Source organism: Martes martes (assembly GCF_963455335.1).
Source record: "Martes martes genome assembly, chromosome: 7".
Classification (NCBI taxonomy): Eukaryota; Metazoa; Chordata; class Mammalia; order Carnivora; family Mustelidae; genus Martes; species Martes martes.
Window position 1 is genome coordinate 35,159,910 of NC_137894.1, and position 25,536 is coordinate 35,185,445.

The 25,536-nt window shown below is 45.2% G+C and overlaps 1 protein-coding gene across 2 annotated transcripts in view; it reads left to right on the top strand.

Moving 5' to 3' along the window:
* THSD4 (thrombospondin type 1 domain containing 4) overlaps positions 1 to 25,536 on the top strand; it is a gene marked incomplete at its 5' end in the record, with an annotated part of 544,049 nt that overhangs the window by 484,341 nt on the left and 34,172 nt on the right. For both annotated transcript variants that reach the window (XM_080808167.1, XM_080808168.1), the window contains 3 exons: positions 16,957 to 17,132; positions 19,519 to 19,615; positions 24,275 to 24,550. In XM_080808167.1, the coding sequence (XP_080664293.1) occupies positions 16,957 to 17,132; positions 19,519 to 19,615; positions 24,275 to 24,550 (549 nt within the window). The remainder of the gene's footprint in view (positions 1 to 16,956; positions 17,133 to 19,518; positions 19,616 to 24,274; positions 24,551 to 25,536) is intronic.

Here is a 25,536-nt window from a genome sequence, read left to right on the forward strand (position 1 = left end):
CGAAGGCAGACGCTTAATGGACTGAGCCACCCAGGCGCCCCTAGACGCTTTCATTACCGTTTTTTAAATCCTCTGCCGACTCTGCATCGCCTTATTGGCTTCGCCTGGGACAGAACGTGCCCGCTGCCCAGCTGGTGGGTGTCACGCTGCCTTTAGTCTGATCAGTGAAATAGGTGACATGAAGACCCAGAGTAGGGTCAGCAACGGGAGTCTGAAAAGAGAAAGTCTTGAGGGGGTTCAAAGAAGATCGAGAAAACCAAAGTCCGGGGTCAGAGCAGAGCTGGAAACCACAAGGGCATATAGGGAAAGTGTCAGCTGCTGGAAGAGATTTTGTTCGGTCCCAGGGCAAAAAGGTAGGGCAGGAACCGAAGAGAAGGAGGGACAGCGTGAATGTGCAGGAGGGCATCCATCATGAGGTGGGTGAGGAATTTTTGCCACGGGGATTGCCACTCTCTGGCCTGGTCTGGTTTTTGTTTTGGGTGGTGGGCGGGGCGGGGGTATTTTTTAGTTTTGGTTTTGGTTCTGATGTTGGTTCAGCCAGGCACATGACAGTCTTTCTCCAAGGAGTTTTTAAAGCCCCTACATAATTTCTGTCAGCAACCTGGAGGGAGGGGGAAGGTAACGCTGCCTGAAACCTGGCCTTATTGTCCCCACACCATGGCAGAGCCCCACGCACCCCCACCTTTTGAGGCTGCTGCACGCTGGCGGCTTGGAGAGCCTGGGTGGCCCTGGCACCTTGCCACGCCAAGCAGCCGCCATCCCGGAGGTAACATTCCTTGAGGTCGTGTTCCCGGCCCACTCTGGACAGCACAGTTCGGCCGCGCTTGTGGGGCCCGGTGCCCTGTTCGCTGACTGCGCAAGTGGGAGCCCTGCATGACGCCCTCCTGGCTCTGCTCGCTACTCATTCACCTGGGGCTTTGGGGCATGCCTCCTTCTTGTTGGAAAACCACCTGCCCCACCTGAATGGTAGATTGGGAATCAGGACAGCGAGAGCGGGGAGGGATTGGAAATAAGGTGTGTGACTTGACTCTGAACCGTCAAAGGCTGAGGGACGTCCGCAGGTTCTGCTCATCTGGTTTTCTGGCTGTTCTTCGGTCATGGTCTGAAATTAGCATTCGTGTCCAAATGCAAGGAGCTGGGGGTGGGGGGAGCTTGGCAGCAGCACCTTTGTGAATGAGGCTCTTTATCAAATTACCCATGTGCTGGGGCTGGTTAGAAATCCAGGAAGCCAAGTAGAGTATGGAGAAGGAAAAATACCTAGTTCTCCTCCGATGCGATACTCAAATCCGTCCTAGCCTACTGCGTTCCAGGGAGGCACTTCAGTAAGAGAAATAGAGACCTGACGGATAACAGGTGGTGGCAGGAGACATCTGGGGAGCCCCAGGACTTTAATCAGAAGGGAGAACTCTGGGAGGAAAATGAAAGCTATCTCTGGGGTTTGTAAATGTTCTTACCGAAGAAGGATTTGGCCGGTGACATGTGTCTTTCCAAGGGAGGGTGGGCACTTCAGAGGGGCGGGTCTCAACAAATCGAAGGCAATGTTTCCCAAACTTTGTGGCAAATTAGAATCACCTAGGAGGCTTTTAAATCTCCCATTCCCAAGGCTGCACCCTGAACCAATTAAATCAGAGCTTCTCTGGGGGAGGGGCCCAGGCATCAGCATTTTAGAAAACTCTCTGGGTCCAGGTGATTGCAGTGGGCAGGCGAGTTCACCAAGCAACGATTTGCAGAAGGATGCAGAGTATCAGAGCTAAGCACGGAAGGGGGAAGGTGCTGGAGATGGGGAGTTTCCCTGTCCTCAAGCTGCGCAGACCCAGCTGCGTGTCCCCTGGTGGTGATAACGAAAGACTTCCATGATGGCTAAATTCGACAAACCTCAAGCTCCCTCCCATCCCGAAAGGCTGAGTGAAGGCTCTGAGGTGAAGGTTTTCAAATTCCTGTTATAGTTCCAAGGAACTGTGTGTTCAAAGGAAATAAAATATTCAAAACAAACAAAGGAGGAAGGAAGTGGATTCCCCACCCCCCCCACATGCATCCACCCAGGACCATTCGACCCCTGAATGGAAATCTGGGAACTTAATGAAAATCTCCAGGACTCCAGGAAACACAGTTTTTAAAAAACCACCAATTTAAGGGAAGGGAAATAGGACTTCCACAGAAACGAAATTTGCATTCAGCCATCTGTAGTTGGAGTCCGCATTATTTTGAGGACTAGAAGTAGCGAAATCCAAATGGAGGAGAGCCAACATAAATGACCGTGGGTCTGAACTATTTGTTAGTGGGGAACATGGAGAGCATCAGCCAGCAGTGCGGTTAACCCAGTGCCTTGGAAACCAGACCCAGATCTTTCTACTTATTATCTCGGTGCCATGCGTAGGATAGAAGAGCACCTCCTCCAGCTCACCAAGGTATTTCCAAAAGGAAGAATGCTGAAATATTATTTGTTGAAAGTTCCCAGGCTTTGAATTGCACGGACTCTACTTTCTGTACCAAAGCTATAAGTTAGCCCTGAAGAGCAAAAGGCAGCCCGGTGGAAGGGAGAGGAATAGGAAGTGAGAACAAACGGGGGAAGTTGTAGTTCTGCTGTTACCCAACTGCATGGGTGCCGACACCCAACTGCATGGGTGCCAACACCCAACTGCATGGGTGCCGACAAGTCACCCAGTTTACCCGTTTCCTCCTCTCCAAAGTGGAACTCATAATGCCCACTGCCTATTATGCATTGTCAAGTTACGGGAAAAAAAGCCAAGGCCATATCCTTTTACGTTATGAAAAATATGCACGATATGGACAGCAAAAATTGTAACATTGGAAGGATCTCAGTGGATGTAAATGTAATACAGGTGACAAATAAATAGGGGAGGGTCACCGGACCTATACGTTTTCAAGAACTCTACATTTTACTTGAAGTGGTAAATATTAACTTTAAGTAAACTGTGACCAATGAGGCTTGTTATTATAATCCCGACACAATGACTAAAAATAAACACAAGAGAGGAGCGCCTGGGTGGTGCAGTTGGTTGAGCATCTGACTCTTGTTTTCTGCTCAGGTCCTGATCTCAGGGTCGTGAGATCGAGCCCCGTGTCGGGCTCCACGCAAGCATGGAGCCTGCTAAAGATTCTCTCTCCCTGTCCCTCTGCCCCTCCTGCTTATGCTGTCTTTTTCTCTCAAATGAATAAATCTTTTTTTAAAAAAACAACACAATAGGTGTGACCAGTCAATAGATAAATTATATGGAACTCTAAAAATTATTCAAATCCCAAGGAAGGGAGGAAAAGGATGAGTAGAAGAACAAAAGGAAGAAACAAAAACCAAAACTGGAAGAAACAAACGGAACATTCATAAAATAGTATAGCTAAATCCCATCAATAATTATGTTAAATGCACATAATCGAAAACACCAAATAAAGATAAATATTGTCTGATCGCATTTGTAGCAAAAGGCCAAATGCTATCTATAGAAACCCACTCTTAATGTAATGATATAGGTAGACTAAAAGTAAAAGGTTAAAAAAGAGATATGCCGTGGAAATTCTAATCAAAAGAAAGCAGAGTGGCAATTCCAAGATCACACAAAGTAGACTTCAGTACAAGGAAAAATTACCAGAGATAAAGTGGGAAAGTACATAATAATAAAGGGGAAAATGGCCAAGAAAGCACAACAGTGATAAACGCATACGTACCTAAACAAAAGTGCAAAAACACATAAAATCAAAAGCCCGAAAACAAAAGCCTAAAACACATATCAAAAAAATGATAGCACTGGAAGGGGAAACTGAGTATAATTCACAATTATACTCACAGACTTTAGCACTCCTTTCAAGGTAATTAATAGAACAAGTAGACAATTTGGCCTGATAGACATTTATACAACCCTTCATCTAATGGCAGCAGAAATACACTTTCTTTCCGAGTGCACATTGGAACAGTCACCAAAATAAACCATATTCTGGGCTGCAAAACAGACCTTAACAAATTTAGTATAATTGTAATCATATAAGATATGTTTTTTTTTGACCACGATAGAATCTAACTAGCGATTAGTCACAAAGAGATCTGGAAATTTCCCAAATACCTGAAGTAAACGACACATGGAAATGAAAACCGCAAGTCTCAAGTGAATTTAGAAAATATTTTGAACTGAATGGAAATGAAAATACGATGTGTCAAAATTTGTGGGATCACGCATGTCTATTGCACATGACTTATAAAACAATCTGAAAGCAGAACTAAGATTAAATATAGCAACAAGGATGCTTAAGTTTTGCCTAGGGATTTTCATCTGATTGTATCCTGTTGTTTATACCAATCTTGTATCCCAATTTTCATATAGAAATAAATTTTTAGGCTATTTTAAATAAGAATATGCTTATATGAAAGTGTGTGTATTCACGTGTACACACGCATGTACTCACAAACTTAAACACACTTGCATATCATATCTCTGATTCATGCAGCCGCCCAAGTCTCAAGTTAGCCTAAACTCTAGGGCAGTCCTTATCAAACTTGAGTGTGCAACAGAATCACCGAGGCCCCACTTTCAGAGATTCTAGCAACACTAATCAAAATGGGGTTAATTCCATTCTGAGCTCCCCCCTGCATTCCTTACCCCAATTTGGAAATGGAATTAAAGCAGAGAAGAAAAAAAAAATCAACTATATTTTTGGAGTCTGAACCAAGGGAATATTTCCAGGAAGAAGAGCAAAACTTCATCTCTGCTCCCCAACCCCACCCCAGGTCCGAGGGAAGTGTTGGAAAGTAAGAAAGATAAGGAAGCAGTTAGAGAGATACAGATGAAGAATGGCCGAACATCGATCATTCTTTGATGCTTGGTGATGGGTACATGAGATTTTGCTTTACTGCTTTGCTTATTTTTAATATATTTGACAGTTCCATTTTTTTAAACAAAGTGTGTTTTGGAGAGCAGACTGCGAATATAAAGGATGAATGTGTGCTAGAGGAAAACGTAAATGCTATTTTTAAATTCTCAAGATGGCTAGAGAACCGTCCACTTCCTTAGGGCTTCTTAGACTTTCCCTTTAAGGCGGTACTAGCCCAGGAAGGTTAACACTTTCTAGAGACGAAGGAGTTAGCCCAACATTGTTCTACTTCAAGTCCAAATGCCTTTGAAATTTTGTTTTCTCCTCCAAATGTGATTTTGCATTTTAGTTTGTATCCATTGGGTTTCATCTAAAGATAATGTTTTAAATTATTATCATCATGGGAAAATGTTTTCCACCTGTTTGATTAGTTGGATGGACAAGCTGCCACCATGAGATATGTCCAGAGACCTACGTAGAGGAGTATCACATGTAAGAATCATGGTCCCCAATCAAAGTAATGATGCAGGAATTTCTTTCTGTAAATTTGCTCTCCAAGAACTTTAAAACCGAGAGGAAATTATTACTCAGAGTTCTCATACTCAAAAAACATCCCAAGGTTTAGGTTGCTTTGTATCCATACAATAAAACCCTTATACTAAATTAACATCAAAGTACATCCTATGTTCTTTTTTAGATTAGCTGTGTTTGCCATTCACTGATTAGGGATGAATTAGTGGTGTCATCTTGGAGTCCCCAGCAACAATGCCATCAGATCCACTGTTGGGAATATCCCTCACATGCTTGAATCTTTTCACTGGATTCAAGTTATGCTTCAAGCTTCCTATTTTTGGTCACCATTTTTTTAATTGAAGTATAATTCATGTACAGTGTTATTTTCATCTCAGGTGTTAATAATAATGCCATTATTTCTATGCATGATTCAGTGCTCACCACAAGCGTAGTCACTGTCTGTCACTATACAAAGTTATTACAATATTATTGACTGTATTCCCTATGCTATATTTTTCATCACCCTGACATTTAAAAAAATTTTTTAAAAGATTTATTTATTTATTTTAGAGAGAGAAAGAGAGCGGGGGGAGGGGTAGAGGGAGAGAGAATTTCAAGCTGACTCCACAATGAGCATGGAGCCCCATCTGGAGCTCGATCCCAGGACCCTGAGATCATGACCTGAGCCGAAACCAAGAGGCACTTAATTGACATAGTCACCCAGGTGCCCCCTTATTTTTTATAATTAGAAGTTTATACCTCTTAATCCCCATTATCTACTTCACCCATCCCCCCACTCACCTCCCCTCTGGGAACCACCAGTTTGTTCTTTATATTTAAGAATCTGGGTTTTTTGATTGTTCATTTGTTTTATTTAATAGATTCTGCAAAGAAGTGAAATCATATGTTATTTGTCTTTCTCTGTCTGACTTATTTCACTTAGCATTAGACCCTCTAGGTCCATCCATGCAATTTCAGATGGCAAAATCTCTTTATTTTTTTAATGACTGAGTAATATCCCATCGTATGTTTATTACACCACATCTTCTCTATCCATTCATCTACTGGTGGACATTCAGGCTGCTTCCATATCCTGGCTATTACAGATAATGCTGTGATAAACATAGGGGTGCAGTATCTTTGGAATTAGTGTTTTTGTTTTCTTTGGGTAAACACCCAGTAGTGGAATTACTAGATCGTATGGTATTTTTATCTTTAATTCTGTAAAGACCCATTTCTAAATATGCTCACACTCACAGGTTCCGGATGGGCATGAATTTTGGGGAGACACTGTTCGGCAGAGCAATGTCTCTGTAGCTACATACACGTGAAGCATGCACAAAGGCCCAGTGGTGTTCATTCCACTCCTCCTGTGTTCATAGGGCACTTTCTGTTCTACGGAGTATGTGTGTGCGGTGTGTGTATGTCTTGATTGTGTTTCTTTGTCATGGTTGTTTGGGGGTTTTTTGCAGTCTGGTGACCAGGGCTGTAAATCCTTGAGGCCTGTTTTAGGGGTAGCGCCAGGCCAGCAAGTGGGCTAGCATTCTGCATACACCTGGCTGCCGTCACCTTCCTCCCTCAAACCAAGCAGGTTACCCTTCCTAGGGTATCACCTCTTACTACATAGGAAGGACGCTCTTTTTCAATGTGTTCTGATCACCCACACAGAATCCCGAATGTAGGTTCCTAACACAACTCCGTGCGGTCACCCCAGATGTTCCTTAGTGAGAATGTTTGGGGCAAAGCTGACCAGAACGTCCAGGAGGCAGGAGAAGCTGAATTCTCATCTCATCTCTGACATTTTTTTTCTGACATATTATTTTTAGACCGCTCCAATTGTCTCTGTTGATGCCGGGGGCAGAGGGGGATGCATGCTTGCAAACAAGTTGCCACCTTTGACCTACATTTGTGGGCCCTGATGAAATACTTCTCTTCTTACTATTGATAGGGTAGCTGTTTTTAAAAATGAACTTTCTTGGCTTTGCCAACAGATACTCATTGACTTTTTTCTAAATACCAGCTATTTGCTGACCCTGTGGACCATAAAAAAAAACCAGTCCCCACAGGACGAGGAGATCAGATAAGTGAACTGAGGCAAGCGTATGTCATGGAGTATTATGCAGCATTTAGAAAACTCCAACAGTCATTACAGAGACAAAGGTAGACCTTAAAAGCAAAAGGTTGTTGGAAACATGGTAAATTTACGTGAATTCTGCATACACATATATTTCACATCTGTGTAGGTGCTTGCTGGGGTGGGCAGGGTGATGGCAGTGGGAATCCAGCATGAAGGGAAAAAGTAAAATAAGCTGTGAGGCAAAGAGGGAACGGAGACAGGAGGCCACTGGGCGAGAGGAGTGGAGGGGACCCCTGTGGCAGCAAAGGGGATGATATGGCTGAGGAGAGATCAGCTAGCAGGGAGAAAGATAGGAATGGGCAGAAGATCATTGCCAAACCTTGAACCTGAGCAGTGGGAGAACAATGTTTTAAATGGAGGGGTTAGGGGCGCCTGGGTGGCTCAGTGGGTTAAGCCTCCACCTTTGGCTCGAGTCATGAACTCCGGGTCTTGGGATCAAGTCCCACATCGGGCTCTCTGCTTAGCAGGGAGCTGTTTCCCCCTCTCTCTGCCTGCCTCTCTGCCTACTTATGATCTCTCTCTCTCTCTCTCTCTCTCTCTCTGTCAAATAAATAAATAAATAAAATTAAAAAAAAAAAAACTTTAAATGGAGGGGTTAGGAAGCAGGCTCATTTAGGGGGAGAAAGATATTAAGTTTATCCCTAGATGAACTGAGCTATAGTGAGGCCCTTTGCTGCAGTTAGCTTCTGGAATTCTTTCCGAAGTAAAGTACTAAACATGGTCTTTCCCTGCTCCTGGGGAGTAGACAGTGGAGTCACGAGGAGAAGAGTGGCCCTGAGACTGCACCACCCCTGGGGCCTCCATGGTGGACCTGCTGCTCCCGAGGGTGGGAAGACGCATGGTAGCTACTCAGCAACTGTGGTGTGAATGAGCTTTGGGATTTCTTATTCAGCAGCCAGCATTACCTCCAAATAGATTTCCACTGTCACTATCCCAATCAACATCTTTTCACGGCTCCCCAGTGCCACAAGCCAACCCTGCAGTCAGCTCAAGGTCTCCCCTTCCCACCTCATGTCCCTGCACAACCCCACTCCACTCCAGCCCCCAGTACCCAGGATGCCCTGGCTTTAGCATCCCACGCTGCCCCCCACCCCTCAAAGGTCAGGCCTGTTCCTGCCCTGGCCTTTGTCCACACCGTTCTCTGTCCCCAGATGCCCTCCCCTGTGCTTTGCCTGGGGAACTCACCCTGCCAATCCCTGCTCAAATGTCACGTCCTCTCCAAAATCCTGTGTGTATCCAAGGAAATTCTGACAGCCTCTCTGTTCACATGTATTAGTATGTGTTGAGCTCCTGAAGCTGTGGGTTATCTTTGTAATCACCCCCCAACCCAGTGCCATGTCCTGCTTACCTTATTACTTAAACCATAGATGGTATCTATTTCATACAGCCTTATTTGGGGCTTAAAAACACACAAGGTTTCTTTATAGTTAGTAAGTAGTCAAAGGAAATTTGGAGTCAAAATTAATCAAATGTTAATATTGTAAAGAATGAGAATTAGCCATACTTAGCTATAATTTAGCAGTGAAATAAGAACAAAGACTTGGCATTTCCCTTTATTCAACCTGTGATTGTAGCATGCCAAAGAGAGAGCCAACCTCTTTTTCTTATACTCTGATTTTCAGTCCAACTGTGTTACATCATGTTTTAGAAAATCACATAGGCTCAATTCTTTCCAAACCCAAAATGCCAAAGCAAATCTGAACTGAAAAATTACTGTGTGATATGTACATATATTTATTTAACAGAAACCGTAATTTGGATACTTTGTCAAACTGGACCCAGATCTCCCTAAAGAGAAATGCTTGTGTTTTTGCATTGTTTTTTTTTTTTTTTTTAAACAGCACTTTTTATGCATCAATGCACGTATTTACCATTGTGGTCAGGAGGCATGGAGGACATTTTTGAGATTGGAATTCTTAAATGGGGTTATTCAGATATAAGCTGGACTTGAAGGAGTTTCCAAGAATCTCTTATCTCAGTTCCAAGGTTAAAATACGATAGATGAGAACAATACAGCTCAAAACTCATTTCTATTCAGCAAGTATTTATTAAGTCCCAGTCAATTGCCCAATAGTGGACAAAAATGCATATGTCACAGTATTTGCCTTTAATACACTCTTCTTCTAGCAAGGGGAGCACATCTATAAGTGCAGGGAAATGAACAGTAATAGAAAGCAACCATGACATACATGTTTGCATAGATGCTACTTTCTCTGTCCCTATCAAATCTGGACTCTAAGCATTCTTCATATTCAGATCCTACAACTGATTCTGAACCACGTTTAACCTTTGGCAATTTTGAGGGGTGATGGGGTCAGTGGCAGGATTTAGTGTGAGCTGTGCACATGGCCTGCTTTTAGCACGTTCATCCCTGGCAGTAGACATTCACAGCCTAACAAAGAATAGCGGGGCTTTGTCCCAGTTTGTTGTTTGATTATACACATAGATTTCCCTTCATCAAGTTACGTACCTCTAGCAGTTATCCCCTAAAAGTTAACTTGAAGCTTTTAAAAAACCAACATGGACCTCCAGACAGAGATGCCAGTCGAGCCTGTTGCTAGGGGCGTGTTTCTGCAGACAGAGCCAGGAAACACACGCATGTAGAGGCACCCATGTGTACACAGATGTAAAAATGTGCACACTCCCATACACACATCTAAATGCACGTATAAATATGCACATACACGTCCATGATTTCAAGATGGTGAATTCACACTATCTCAAAGTCAAATCCATCGCCACAGGGTACTATCTGGTCTTCCTTCATTTCATTTTTTATTTCTTCTCCACAGTGACATCCTTGGCTCCCAACAACAACTCTAGGGTACGACCACTTTAGAAAAGTGTTTGGCAGAGCCCACTGTAACTAAGCGTGTGTGTGGTGTGTGTGTATGTGAGTGTGTGTGTGTGTGTGTGTGTGTGCGCGCGCACGCTTAGTTACATATACATGCATATCCATAATCCAGTAATTCTTCTGGGTATGTGGCCAGTAGAAATGAGGACTTCTATCCAGCAAAAACATACACAAATGTTTAAAGCAGTTTTACTCAGAAGAGCCAAAAACTAGAAACAACCCAAAAGCCAATCGGTAATAGAGAAAACAAATAAATGGTGGCATATTCATATAATAGTAAGTTACTATGAAAAAAAAGAATTAGTGATAAATGCAACAATTTGGATGAATCTCATGGGCATAATGTTAGGTAAAAGATGTCCAGCACAAAAGAATATGTATGGTATTAATTTCATTTATTTGAAATACAAAAATGAGCAAATTGTGGTGCTAGATGGCACAGTAGTGATGAACCTTGGGTCTTGTAGGGACAGAGTAGTGACTTGGGGGGAGGCAAGAGGTTGCCTTCTGGAGGTCTAGAATGGTCTTTATCTTTATTCAGGTAGTAGTAAGACAGGTGTAATACAAATGTAAAAATCATCAGGCAGGGCACCTGGGTGGCTCAGCCAGTTAAGCAGCTGCCTTCAGTTCAGGTCATGTTCTCAGGGGCCTGGAATGGAGCCCAGCATTGTGCTCCCTGCTCAGCGGGGAATCTGCCCCTCTCCCCACCCATGCCGCCCCCACCCCCACTCCTGCTTGTGCTCTCACTCTCTCTTGAAATAAATAAAATATTTTTTAAAAATATTCCAAAATATCTGTAACAGCTGTAATATATGTGTTCATAATACATATACGATTTCTATTGGTAACACAGTCATGGTACTGCTAATATTATGATTGCTTGCCAAATTTATAATGGAAGGCTACAATAAGTTTGTAACTGACAGGCTCCTCCAGGGTGGTCATATGAAGTGAAGAGGTGTGCTCCGTTTTCAAGGTTATCCACATTAGCTGACATACTCTGAGACTCATTTGGGTTTTGCCCACATGTGAGCTCCCATGAAAGCTCACAGACAGGAGCGAAAATGGCAGGGCTGAGGCCCTCCAGCTGGCCTTGTGGTGGCGACCAGTGATGTCTGACCCCTTTGCCCTCAAGCTTGTTATGCTACTTCCCAGATAGCTTCTAAGAACGGCTGAAACTTGAAATTTTGTTAGCAGGAGGAACTCAATTTTCATTTTCCAAAGGAAAAAACAGGGACAACTGGGTAGTTCAGTTAGTTAAGGGTCTGCCTTCCTCTCAGGTCAGGATCCCAGGGATCCTGGGATCCAGCCCCACATCTGGCTCCCCGCTAAGTGGGAAGCCTGCTTCTCCCTCTCCCCCTGCCTGCAGCTCCTCCTGCTTGTTCTTTCTCTCTCTCTCTCTGACAAATAAATAAAATAAAATCTTTTTTTTTTTAAGGAAAAAAAACAGATGTCTAGATCATAGTAATCTGTTGGCTATAAAGAAACCAGCTTTTTCGTTGGATGTGGGAATCAGTGGTTGGGTTGGCAACGGTGGGCATTAAATTGTGGGATAGGGGCGCCTGGGTGGCTTAGTGGGTTAAACCTCTGCCTTCGGCTCAGGTCATGATCCCAGGGTCCTGGGATCGAGCCCTGCATCGGGCTCTCTGCTTAGCGGGAAGCCTGCTTCCCCCTCTCTCTCTGCCTGCCTCTCTGCCTACTTGTGATCTGTCTGTCAAATAAATAAAATCTTAAAAAAAAAAAAAAAGATTGTGGGATAAAGTGTCTGAGAAGCAGGGCGTGGATGAGTAAGCGATTCCTATATGAATCTTGGAAAAGAGCATTGTTGGTGCAGATAGTTAAGTCCAAATACGTATGCCCAGTGTTGACAGCTAGAACGAATAAAATCCATATGTCAGATGAAAGTGGAGATTTCCTCATATTGACATAGCTATGACAAGCTTCACCAAACTTTGACCTTCTGTGAACACACCCACTAGCAGGAGCCATGAGTCACCTGCACCTTTTTGTGGGGTAGTTCTGGACACTATTACATAGCCCTGAAACTGCTTACAGGCACGTAAATTGTAGGTGCGGCTGCTTTCAATATGCAAGCCCAGGTGGGGGCTAGTGCTGGACCTATTTCATAAGCTAACCTGTGGGCATATGGAACCAGGCCCGTGTCTGCTAAAAATCTCACACGCTTTGCTATTATATGGTGAAAGTTTCATCTAAACCCCAAGAGTGGGTGCTTGGGTAACAGTCGTAGATGGTAAAAAAAATTCGGGGTCTCTGTGTTTTATTTCCTGGGAAGCCTATGAAGTTCTCCCCTGTGCAGTATTTCAAATGGTTTTTAATGGATTTTTTTGGTTTACAGATAACAACCTCTTCAAGGTGGCCATTAAGAGCAATAAAAGCTTAGCCAGAACTTACCTCAGTTTTGAGCTTTGGATGCTCTGAATGGGATTTTAAGAAGAGCCAAAAAAGAAAGGGAAAATATGTATATCCCTCAGGAGTATTTCTGCTTGTACCATGTCTTTTATGTTAACTGAAAAAGATATGTTTTAAAGAAGGTAATCTCTGTGTATGGTAAAACAAATTTTAAATGGCAATAAAAAAGATATAAAATGCAAAATAAATGTTTCCCTTCTCATCTCCCATCCCAACCTAAACCCTAGTTCCTATTCCCAAATGTTAACAGTTTTATGACTTTCTCTGAAAAGTTTTGTGTGTGCATACATGTTTTATGTATATGCTCTGACTTAAAAGTATACACAAATGAGATCATACCAAATACACTGTTCTGCATTTTGGTTTCATTTAAAAATTTATCATGGAGTTCTTTCCATACCCCTATACACAGACCTATCTTGCCATTTTGGGGGCTGCATGGAACCACTGCATAAACATTCAGTATGACAAATTATGTAAGCAATTCTCTACTGAGGGGTATTTGGGTTGTTCGGGGTTTTCTCTATTAAAAAAATCTGCAGGGAATATCCTTGTTACAAACACTTTTGTATACTTAAAAAAGTATATCTCTCAAAGTAGTCTCCTACAGGTACAATTTTAGGTCAAGTGTACAGGCACTTAAAGTTTTAGCCATATAGGGGCGCCTGGGTGGCTCAGTGGGTTAAAGCCTCTGCCTTTGGCTCAGGTCATGATCTCAGGGTCCTGGGATCGAGCCCCGCATTGGGCTCTCTACTCAGCAGGGAGCCTGCTTCCCTTCCTCTCTCTCTCTCTCTCTCTCTCTGCCTGCCTCTCTGCCTACTTGTGATCTCTATCTGATAAATAAAATCTTAAAAAAAAAAAAAAAGAGTTTTAGCCATATAACCAAGTGGCCCTCCAGTATGGTTAACTGGGATTGCCTTCCCACTGACAGTTATGGATGCTTGCTTACTCACACACCTGCCAATTCTGGTGATATTAAATGTTCTCAAACATTTGTCAGTCTGGTGGGTAAAGAAGATCCCACTGCAGTTTTGATTTGCATTTCTTAAATTATAAGTAAAGCAGAGCATCTTTCCATTTGCTTACGGAGTATTTGTACTTGGTCTTCTTTGAATTGCCTGCTCATCATTCTTTGCCTATCTTTCTTTTGAGCTGGTGTCTTTTTTTGCTATGTACTTTTGTGTTCAGCAAATGTGGATTCCTACTATGCAGTAAGCTCTGCACCAGTCATTAGACCTGTAACAGTGAGGAAACACCCATCAGAGCTTCTGGGGCTCTGGGAGACAGACATTAGTCCAGTCAAGCTCTGAATGGATGTGTGTAAAGACTGAGTTAAGTCCCTTGGAGGAGAGGATTTTGCATGTCTTAGAGCACATGAAAGAAGCACAGACTGAACTGGGAGTTAGGGAAGACTTCCCTAAGGAGCTGTCATCTAAAGAACAAATACAGTTCAAGGTTCAGAGAAATACTTCTGGAAGAAAGAATGGATTGTGGAGGGAACATGATGTAGTAGATGAGTGAAAAGAAGGCCAGGGAGCAGAGTACAAAGAGCAGAAAATTGTGGGATGAGTTTCCACTATTTCACCACGGGCCCAATCCATTAAGGATTGGGGGTTTCTTCTCTTACAGAAATAGAAAGCTATTGAAGGGTGTTGAGCCAACAGATGAGGGTCAAACCTGCTTTTTCCAAAGAGATTACTCTGGCTGAAAAGAAGGGAAATAGGCAGATCAGTTAGAAGGTTTTGAGTCAGTCCAGATGAGATCTGGTGGTGGTCTCGCCCTGGATTATGGCAGTGGACTTGGTGAGAAGTTGATGGGCTCAAGAAATATGGAGGAGGTCAAATAAAATTTGATGATTGGATTGGATAAACAGAATAAGGAAAGGGGGGCCCAGGATAATTCCCCTATTTCTAATGATGTGGATGGTAGTACCACTTACTGACATAGGGGACACTGGAAGAGGTCAAGGGTGAGGTCAGTCTTAGGCATCTGCGTGAAGCTATCAAGTAAGCCATCAGATAAAGAAGTCAGGGACCAGAGGAGAAATCTGGGTTGGAAACAGAAATTTGGAAGCCACCAGAACACAATAATTAAAGCCATGGCATAGATGAATTTGCCCAAGAAAGTACAGCACCCAAATCGGATCTACTCTTCATCCTCAAGGAATGCTAATACTCAGTAGCTGAGTAGAGAAAGATGACAGAAAAGAAAGAACAGATGAGCAGCCCTAGAGCAGGAGGAGAGCAAGAATGTTTCCATTAGGATGGAGTGGTTAGCTGTGCCAGATGCTACTGAGACATCTAGCAAGGGAAGGCCTGGAAGATGCCCATTGGGTTCAGCAACATGGAGGGCTTGCTGGCATTAATTTGAATTGTTTCAGAGGGGTGATGGGGACAGGAGTCAGGTTGGAGCTGGCTGAGAAATGAAGGGGAAGTGAGGAATTGAAGAGACCATATGGCCCACTCTCAGGTGTGGTTTTGAGAGAAAACAGCCCTAATCCTACTCTTCCTCAGTCTCTACTCTTGACTTTCTTTGCCACTCGGTAAGCTGAATTGATTTGATAATTTGGTATTCAGCGCTCCACAGCTGTGGTCTCCCCGTGGCTATGGGAACCGACCAGCCAGGGATGGAGTCTGCGGGGGGTCTCCGCCTCTAAAAAGGAAGCTCTTCCACCCCTTGGAGCAGCTCTGACTCTGCAGACCCCCAGAGACCCACCGTAGAAACGCTGCTGAAAATGGGTTTAAGAAACAAAGAGTCCTTATATTTTAGAGACACCTCCTGAAAAATGTAAGGATAAATGGGGTCTGGGATTTGCAGAGTGAAACAGGGTAAGCCATGAGTTGATAATAATTGAAGCTGGGTGATATATACACAGAGGTTTATGAACTGTTCTCACTGCTTTGTTTATACCTAAATTTTTCCCTACTACATGGTACAAAATTAAATTTAGTAGCTCTGTGCAAGTGAAGTTGCAGAGAGCCAGTGACCATCACAGGCCTACTATGTAATGACACTTAACACCCGATGCCTTCTAAACCCAATCCACCATTGGCTTGGGGATTTCACGGTGCCAAATGTTCTCATAGGCTGTCCTCTCTTCTCTCATTAACTGAACACTTTGTTCATTGCCCCCTTCTCCTTTCTTACCTCCCTCCTACGTATGGACATAGTTCTGTCACTTCTCATCTTCACGAATTTGAACAAGTTCCCTCTCATCCCTGAACCACGCTCTGAGAGACGGGGACAGACACCTGCTTAGCAGTGTCGTGAGGGTCAATTTTGACTGTGTACGTGGGAGCCTCTAGCAGGGTTCATAGCCTCAAAAGCCCACAGGAGTCTGGAAGGTCATACAAATGAATGAAGGTGAACAGGTAGGAGAAAATCATGGGACCCGCTTGACCTATCTTTAGCGTTTTCACTTTTAGTAGACCTACAAGTAGAAAGAATTCTAAGATTTCTGTCCTGTGAGAGAAATCACAATGCAAGCATGATTGTAGATGGGATAAATAATCCACAGTCATAAATGAATGGGCAGTAAACTGAGACTTAGCCTCAGTGTTGGGGAGTCGTAGGGAGCGGTGGGGTTGGGACAAACCAGAGCACACACACCCCATCTAACGGGGCGTCCTCCTCAGCTCCAGCTGGTTGCTGCTGTGAGGGAATGTCCAGCCAAAGCTAACATGTCTTCTTGTTTTACAAGACAAGCTAGAAGCTAGGGAACCCAAGTTGAGTTTGGGTTTAATTATTTCAAAACAAAACAAAACAAAACACAATGAAGGCCAAACTAAGCTTATCTGTGGGCCAAAATCAGCTCCCGGGCTGCCCACGTGCCACCTCTCACCCAGATAGTGGGATATAACACGATTCCCCTTCGTCTCCTTTTTTCCTCTTCTTCGAACTCTCCCCTTCCCCTCTCCATTTCCACATCCTTCTCTCCTAACCACCCCCACTCCACCTTTCTCTACTAAGTCCAAGTGGTGGAAGGACTTGAACGGGTTGAAGAAGTGATTATGCCTTAGATTCCTCAGGGCCGAGCTCGTGGGCTGGCATAGTGAGTCTTCTTCATAGCGGATCTTCATAGTGGATCCTCAGGAAACACTCTGCTGAATGAATGAGCCAGCAACTAGGGGGCAGGGGACCCGTTCGCTCTCTTGTGCACACCCTGGGCTTACGTGAGGAACTGTCTCGTTGTTCTTGCCAGCTTTGCGAAGTCGTTCCGGCCGCTCCATCATCAACGGGAACTGGGCGATTGACCGGCCGGGAAGGTACGAGGGTGGAGGGACCATGTTCACCTACAAGCGTCCGAACGAGATTTCGAGCACCGCTGGAGAATCCTTTCTGGCTGAAGGCCCCACGAATGAGATCTTGGATGTCTATGTGAGTTTGCGTGTTTCCGGACAATTGGGATTCTGCATCTTGTTTCTTCCCAGGACCACACGTAGCACAAACAAGCAACAAATTGGTGCCCATGGTCAATAAAACCATTCAGACTGAGCCTTTTGAGGTGCCTGGGTGCTTGGTGTTCATCTTTGCCATTCTGAATGTCCCTAGTTCTTAGAAACCTAACCTCTACCAGATGCTTATTACCCTCCGAGTTTATGGACCTCCTAAAACCGTTTTTACTTGTTATACCAAATCAGAGGCAAAACATATCCTTTATTTCATGAGCATTGGCTCCCCTCCAGGCACTTTTCTCCTAATGCTAATTTGGCATGTTTTCTTTTTATGGCAAAAGAAAGCAAATGCCTAAAGCAAGACAAGACCGCTCAAGTTCCCAGCCCTCTTCAAATTCTATTAAAGCGAATGAAGAAACGAGAGCTCCAGAGTACTCCACATGATACAATAAAACTCGGAGTAACAATACGGAGGTTTACTACAGGTTCCTTGCCTGGCAGAAGACACAATTTGGGATTTATTTTACTGGAAACTAAATTATGAAGTCGCCCTGGATTTAAAATGGTCCTTATTTTTAAAAGAAAGCACTAAAATCCAGTCTTCTTCAAAAGATAAGGAAATTTTAAAAAGTGACAAGAAATAAAAAGCTCGAAATCGGGTTTTGATAAAGACGAGCTCACCCACAGATCTGCATTCTCTTACTATCTCCAAAGCCATGCGAATCTACATGCTACTTTGCTGTGTTAGAATTTTATAAATATTAGTTCTCCCAACTATATGGTTACACGTTCATTCCTGTTGGGCCTGGAGGCTCATAGACTAGAAACTATAAAAGAAGCCTTGTTATAGTTAATTTTGAATATTTTTTTAAAGACTGTCCAGTTGGTTGTTGGACTCTGGGTAAGTTTCAAATGGCATCAGGGGTAAAAACCCCGGTTGTTAAGGGACCACTGTGGGTGGTCTAGGATGCGGTGGCCAAGAATAACTTCATAAATGGGACAAGGTTTGCACTGGCAGAAGAGAGAGGCATGAGAGAGGCAAGGAGAGCTTCCGGCCTCAGACAGAATATGTGAAAAGAGAAATGAGGGAATTAGGGGTCAACAGGGAACCAGAGACCATGCCCCTTCATCCCTTGGGGTTCTGTTTACCACCATGGGTCCTATGTGTCAGGAGCTCAGTGGTTCTCATGTCTGCCTTCCCTCGGTGGTTTGTAGAATGGAGGCCCCATTTCCCATGGAGAGAGCGGGTAAGGGATGATGGTGGACAGAATCACACTCTCATGAACCAACAAGACCCTCCATGCAGGGCTGACTGGGAGATGCCTGTGGCTTTAAAGGACCAAAGAGACCGCTCTGACCCTAAGCTTCTCGTCCAATGAGGAAATCAAAAACTGTGAAACCAAGGGGCTTGCTCTAGGTGACACAACTGGTCAGAGGAGTGCCCCTTTAGAAAGCAGTAGAGACAGAAATATCAGAATGGGACAGTGTCTCCTTGCCTGGCTCATAGGCACATAGCAGATCCCCGTTCTGCTGCTCCGTTTCGCCCAGCACCCTGCTTCTCACCAGGAAGGCCCTGGGCACAAAGGACTGTGTGCTCTGAAGCCAGTAGAGAGGGATTTATTCTGCCAAGCTGTGCTGATTTATGCTGTGTTTTCTGTCCCAGACGGTGTTTAATTCCTGACTTCCGTGGTCTTCAGCAGCTTCCTGCTTGATATCCTGCCTTTGACATTGGTGCCTGAGAGGATAGGAACCAGGGAGACTTACTTCCCTGACACCCGTTGTCCTGAACCCATCTCTTTGTGGTTCTGGAGCTTTCCACGGATGAGAGGGGACGAGACCCAGAAAATGCACGTGGGAGAGGGTGGGGCAGGCCTTTCCTGAGCCAACCTCAGGGCTAGGTCGGGTTCTTTGAAGGAACATGAAGGCTCCCAGGCTGGCTCTGCCCGAGTGGGCTGGCTCTTCTTGGCGTGACTGTATCTCGCCACCTAGTGTTCAAATGCGTCCCCCTGGAGCAGACACGTGGCTTGGCCATTTTGAGAGCACCGAGCACAATCCAAACCATGATGTTAAGATGGTTGAGAGCCCACAGAAAGGCTCTGCTACCATTGCTCCCATCTTTGTATTTGGGATGTATAACATCTTGACTTTCAGCCCAGTTTTCTTCTAAGTCCTTCATTCTTCAAAAGCAAATAACAAAAAACCATCCAGAAAGAGCTTTCCTTTAACCTGTCACGGGTTCACTAATATGGTTAGATCCGAATCAACCCACTCATGTGTAGATAGTGCCAAGCATACTGGGGAACCCTGGGCCAGCAGGAGAGGGATGTGAGTGTGTGCCTGTGCAGTGACATTGACCTCTGTGTTGTCAGATGATCCACCAGCAGCCCAATCCCGGAGTCCACTATGAGTACGTCATCATGGGGACCAACGCCATCAGCCCACAGGTGCCTCCTCACAGGAGACCAGGTAAAATCTCTTGTTCTACAGCCAAGCACCCCCTTCCCCAGTCATTTCTTTTAAAAGCCCCCTGTCTCTTCTCGTGCATCTCCCTTGTGTCTCTCAGTCAACACAGAGAAAACCCATGGACGCGCCCTTGACATCAGAGGATGCTTCACCATTTATCCGAGCCTTTGCTGATAAGAGGGTCCCATTCACTTGATTAAAACACGAGGTGAACATCCTGAGTCTGTCTTTCCAGTTCATTATCTAGAGATACCCGATATTAGTTCCCTCTAGCTGCCGCACAACAAATTACGTCAAACGTGGTGGCTTAAAACAACACAAATTTCCTATCCTACAGTTCGGGAGGTCAGAAGCCCAAAATGGGTGCTGCTGGGCTGGAATTAAGGTGTCGGCAGGCCATGCTCCCTCTGGAGGTTCTAGAAGGCTCTGTTGCCCTGCCCTTTTCACTTCGAGAGGCCTCCTGCACTCCTTGCTTCTTGGCTTCTTCCTGCGTGGCACCTTCGGATATTGGGCTCTGACCCCCCTTCTTCCATCATCACATCTCTGGGCCCCCCCTGACAATCCGGGACCATTCTCCATCCCCAGATCTTTTAACTTCATCACATCTGCAAAGCCCCTTTTGCCATATAAGGTATCATCCTCCCGGATTAGGATGCAGGCACCCTCAGAGGGCCATTATTCTGTCCACCTTGGGCCTTTTCTCTTGGTCCCGTTTTGCTTCTACTGTCACTACTTTGACTCATAAGAAAAGAATAACAAGTTCACACCTAGTTATCTACCTCTTTCCTGTAGTCTCTGTGATAGACAAGCAGGCAGCCCTCTGGCTCTGTGGGTGTTTCTTTACCAGATGATAATGGAACCCACCAGCCAAATGGAGACTATTTTTTTCCATCTTTTGAACAGGAAGGCCTACATAAATAGCAGCGCTAATATCACTCACATGCTCTGAGTCCTTGCTGTGTGCCAGACACCGCTGAGCCCCTCACATAGCTGAGCTCACCAAATTATCACAACAGCACTCAGAGGAAAGGGGCTGTTATTAGCCTCATCTTAAAAATTAACAGAGGCACCTGGGTGGCTCAGTGGGTTAAGCCTAGGCCTTCGGCTCAGGTCATGATCTCAGGGTCCTGGGATCGAGCCCTGCTTCAGGCTCTCTACTCAGCGTGGAGCCTGCTTCCCCCCCCCCCCCACCCTCTCTGCCTGCCTCTCTGCCTACTTGTGATCTCTCTGTCTGTCAAATAAGTTAAAAAAAAATTAACAAGTGGAAACTCAGAGACATGGACTTTCTGTCTAGGTCCCACAGTGACTTCAGTCCCCTGTCTGTTTTACCACCTAGGGTTAGCTGCTCAGACACCTGTCCCAGCAAGTGAGGGCACAGATGTGAGGCCTGGCCTGCCAGATGGATAACTGGGTTATCTGACTGTCACAGGTCAGGGGGGAGCCACCCGGCTCCTTGGAGACAGCAGGGTGTGAGCTGGGCACATGGGCGGTGCGTGTTGTCCAAACTGAACATCAGCACACTCAGCCCAACACGGTGGTCAAGCCATTTGCAGGAATGATACATAGTCTGAGAAACAAGGTTCAGATGGCAGAATATGGACGTTCCTGAGATCTGATGCTGATGGATAAGGACAGTTGGACAGACTATTCGAAATCCTACAGTGTGATGATGGTTGATAACAAGCCTGATGGGTCTCAGCTAATGGGTAGCATGGGATTAGCTACCTGGGACAGGGCGGGCCCAGAAGGAGTCAGTTGTAAAAAGTTGGTGAGGAGGGGCATTGTCCACCCTCCATGAACTTGAATCCAACTTTGCCTCTTTTTTGCTGTGCACCCTCAGGCAAGTCAGAAACTTCTCTGAGCAAGTTCCCAGTCTACATAATAGTGAAGGGGAAAAAACCCTACACGCCAAGATATTTTCTTTGAATATTGGGTGTCCATCCAGTGTAGTGCCCAGTACATGCAAGGTGTGCAAAAGATTTTAAAATCTTTTTGTCTGGTAATATTTTAGTCTTGCTTATGTCAGTATGCGTAGTCTTGATTCCATTGATTTCAATTGTATTTAATATTTAAAGCCATGAAGTGTAAGTGGTGGAGGGTGGGGAAAGCCCTGAGTTTTAACTGGATTCTACAGTAACTCTGGAATTTGCCTCCTTGTTTTGTATCAAACTAGTATATGCTTGAATAATATTCAACCAAAATAGAAATATAGGTAGGAAGACGCAGGTGCCCCATAATTGCCCAAACTTGGATGAAACCAAGATGAATGGATAGAAAAACTGAGGTCCGCCCAGCCAGTGCAATATTATTCAGCACAAAAAGAAATGAGCTACCTAGCCATGGAAAGACATGGAGGAAACTTAAATGTGCATCTGAAGGGTCTCCATACTGTATGATTCCAGCTATATGATATTGTGGAAAAGGCACAACTTTGGATCAGTGATTGCCCGGGGCTACAGGGGAGGGAGGGGTGAACAGGCAGACAGAGAGGATTTCTAGGGCAGTGAAACTATTCTCGATGATACTGCACTGATGGGTACATGGCATTCTACATTGTCGAGACCCACAGAATGTATGCCACCAAAATGAACCCTAATGGGAACTATGGGCTTTGGGTGATAATGATGTGCAATGCAGGTTCATGGGTGGTAAGAGATGTTCCGCGCTGGTGTGGGACGTTGATGGAGGGAGGGGTAGTGCCCTAGGTGGGGCCAGGGAAGGAATGGAAACTCTGTCCTTGCCACTTAATTGAGCTGTGAACCTAAAACTGCTCTAAAAAAAGGAATAAAGTCTACTTAAAACAACAACAACAAAAAACCCCCAATATGTCCCAACCTCATCCCCCAACTCTATTCCAAGAGGGAATATCTCCTCATGATTTGGAGGGTTTCCACCTAGCCCTTTCCTGTGCGTGTAGAAACGTGCATATAACCAGTTTGAACCTTTGCCTGCAGTCTACGTGTACAGGGGACATGGCATGCCAGCCTTTTCCAGAAGTCTAATGTAGATCTTGCCTCCACTTCAGACTTCCTTGACACTGGTAGAAAACTCAATCTCAGCCAATACAGGGCGTCACCACACACACCCCCGGTAGGAGTAAAGATCCCTACTTGGCACAGATAAGGTCTGTGGAGCTCAGGAAACTCTGGCCTTCCGACTCCAGCCTCTCCTTGCCTCGAGAACATCTCTCTCTTTCTTTCAAAAAAAAAAAAAAAAAATGCTCTCTACTTTTCCCTCCTTTTTCCTCCGCCTTCCCATTGGCTGGCCCCAGGATCTGGGCCTTGTTATCCTTACTGAGACCTCAGGCTTTCACAGTGAGAAGGAAGAGCTGTTGACTTCCCACAGCTTTTACTTCCCTGCAAAAATCTGCATCCAGAAAACCTAAGGGCTTGGCCCTTTGGCCTGGGAGAGGAGAGACAGACACGAAGGGCAGAACACAAATTTAATCTCTCCTGAGGGCTCCTGCCACCCCTGTGTAGACATATATACAAAATGAATTCTGCTATGCTTTTTTCTTTCATCAAACAATGTATCAGTCGTATCTCCAGGTCACAACATATAATTTTGCTTCATTCTTTCAAAGAAAAAAAAATAACATAACATGCCTTATTTTAACCAGTACCCCCGGTGGACATTTAAGTTCACTCTACTGTTTGGCTAATTCAAAACACGCTTTAGTAGCCATGCTTGTACACACAGCTTTGAGTAAAAGAATGGGAATATTTGTAAGGTAAATGTCCTAGAAACTGAATCACTAGGTCAAGGGGTATGTACATTTAAAACTTGGGCAGAGGGTGGGGCGCCTGGGTGGCTCAGTCAGTTAAGCATCTGCCTTCAGCTCACGTCATGATCCTGGAGTCCTGGGATCAAGCCCTGCCTCAGGCTCCCCACTCAGTGGGGAGTCTGCTTCTCCTTCTGACCCTCTCCCCTCTCGGGCTCTCTCTCTCTCTCATTGTCTCTCTCAAATAAATAAATAGAACTTGGGTAGAGAGTTACGGGAGGTGGATGGGGGGGATTGGCTAACTGGGTGACGGGCATTAAGGAGGGCACGTGATGTAATGAACACTGAGTGTTCTATGCACCTGTTGAATCACTGACCTTTACCTCTAAGACTAATAATACACTATGTGTTAATTAATTGAATTTACATTAAAAAATTAAATAAGTAGATACATAAATAAAACTTAGGTAGATATGGCCAAATTGCCCTCCAAAACTTTGTGTCTATCTGCTGGCTCCCCATCCTTGGTTTTCCTCTACCTTCAATGAGGGGTTTAGGGATTTAAGGGTCTCCAGATTTTCTCTCCTTTATCATGAGGCTAATAAAGTGGTGACAATTTTTTGTTTTCACATGGAGTTCTTTCATTATGAGTGAAGTTGAGCGTTTTTGTATGGCTTTGGGCAATTTGCGTTTCTTTTTATGTGCCTGGCCTCTTCCTGGCCCTTGCCTGCTTTTCCTACTGAGACATTTGTCTGTTTCTTATTCATTTTTAACCATGTTTTGAATTTGGGGGAAATTGGTATCTGCATGTTTAAAATACGTATGTTCTGAATTGGAAATGACCTCATGCTACGTGATTTCTAATGTTGAAGGGCTGTCCTCCGGGGGACTCCAGGTCCAGACCAGTCTTACTTCCATGTGCGTGCACCTGTCTCTCCTAGGGGAGCCCTTCAACGGCCAGCTGGGAACAGATGGGAGGAGCCAGGAGGAGGGAGAAGAGAAAGAGGGGGCCGAGGAGAAGGAAGATGTGCATGGCGGGGCCCCCGAAGTATTCACCTCGGAATCGGCACAGACCTTCCCAGTCAGGCATCCAGATGGATTTTCCTCCCACCGACCCGACAATCTGGTGCCAGCGGCCCCGCAGCCCCCGAGGCGAAGCCGGGACCACAACTGGAAACAGCTCGGGACCACAGAATGCTCCACGAGTTGTGGGAAAGGTGAGCTCCAGTGTGGGCGAGGAGGGTCTCTGCAGACCCCCGGGTGAGGAATGGGAGGCTGGGCTTGAGGGACCTGGCACACCCTCCCCTCCTTGAGCCCGACTGTGAGGTAGTTCATTGGTTTGACATTGTGTGGAGGGTCCCTGAGACCACCCTCAAGCTTGATGATCCACAAAGACACATGAGACTCAGAAGAGCTGCTCTCCTTGTGGCCACCGCTGATTACACTGAAAGGATACAGGTGGGTATCATCGTGAGAAGGCACGGGGGGCCAAGTCCAGGAGAAACCAGGGGCCAGCTTCGGGGTGTCCCATCCCACAAAAGTTGCACCCAGATGCACTGAATTCTCCCGGCAGTGATGAGTGACAGCCGGAGCCCAGTAGTGCCGATGAGATAATTGAGGTTTGGTGTCCAAGGGGCTTACTGTGGCTCAACCATGTAGGCATGGAGCCCCCACGTGACTGACATTAGCTCCTCGGCCTTGAGCGCCCAGAAGTCAAACTAAGAGACAGAACATGGCCCAAGACCTCAGGCCCACAAAAACAGGCATTCAGCCCAGTCTCATTGCTGGCGTCAACTACCTCGTCAGACTGACACAGTGTGGTCCAGGGATGGAAAAACACTCCTATCGGCAGAATAGTCCGCGGGCTCAAAGGTTGTCTCCAGCCCTGCTCCAGGCCAGTCCTGAAGACAGGCCTGCCTTTGGAGTATGGAGGGTTTGCACACCCCCGGCCTGCTGAGTTAACCCTCTCCTGCACGGCACACTCACGAATCACCACAGAATGTGTTCACTGAGTTTCAGATCGAGAAGTTGAGGTATACCCACAGAGATACCAGGTGAAACTCATTCTCCAAATCTAAGATTCCAGAAAAAAGCACACCCGTGGGGCTTGAGGTATCTCTGGGCTCTTACGCCCACCAACACTCACAGCTCCCACTGTTCTCTCTGTAAAACCTTCACCCTTGGCCATCCCACTGTCCTAACC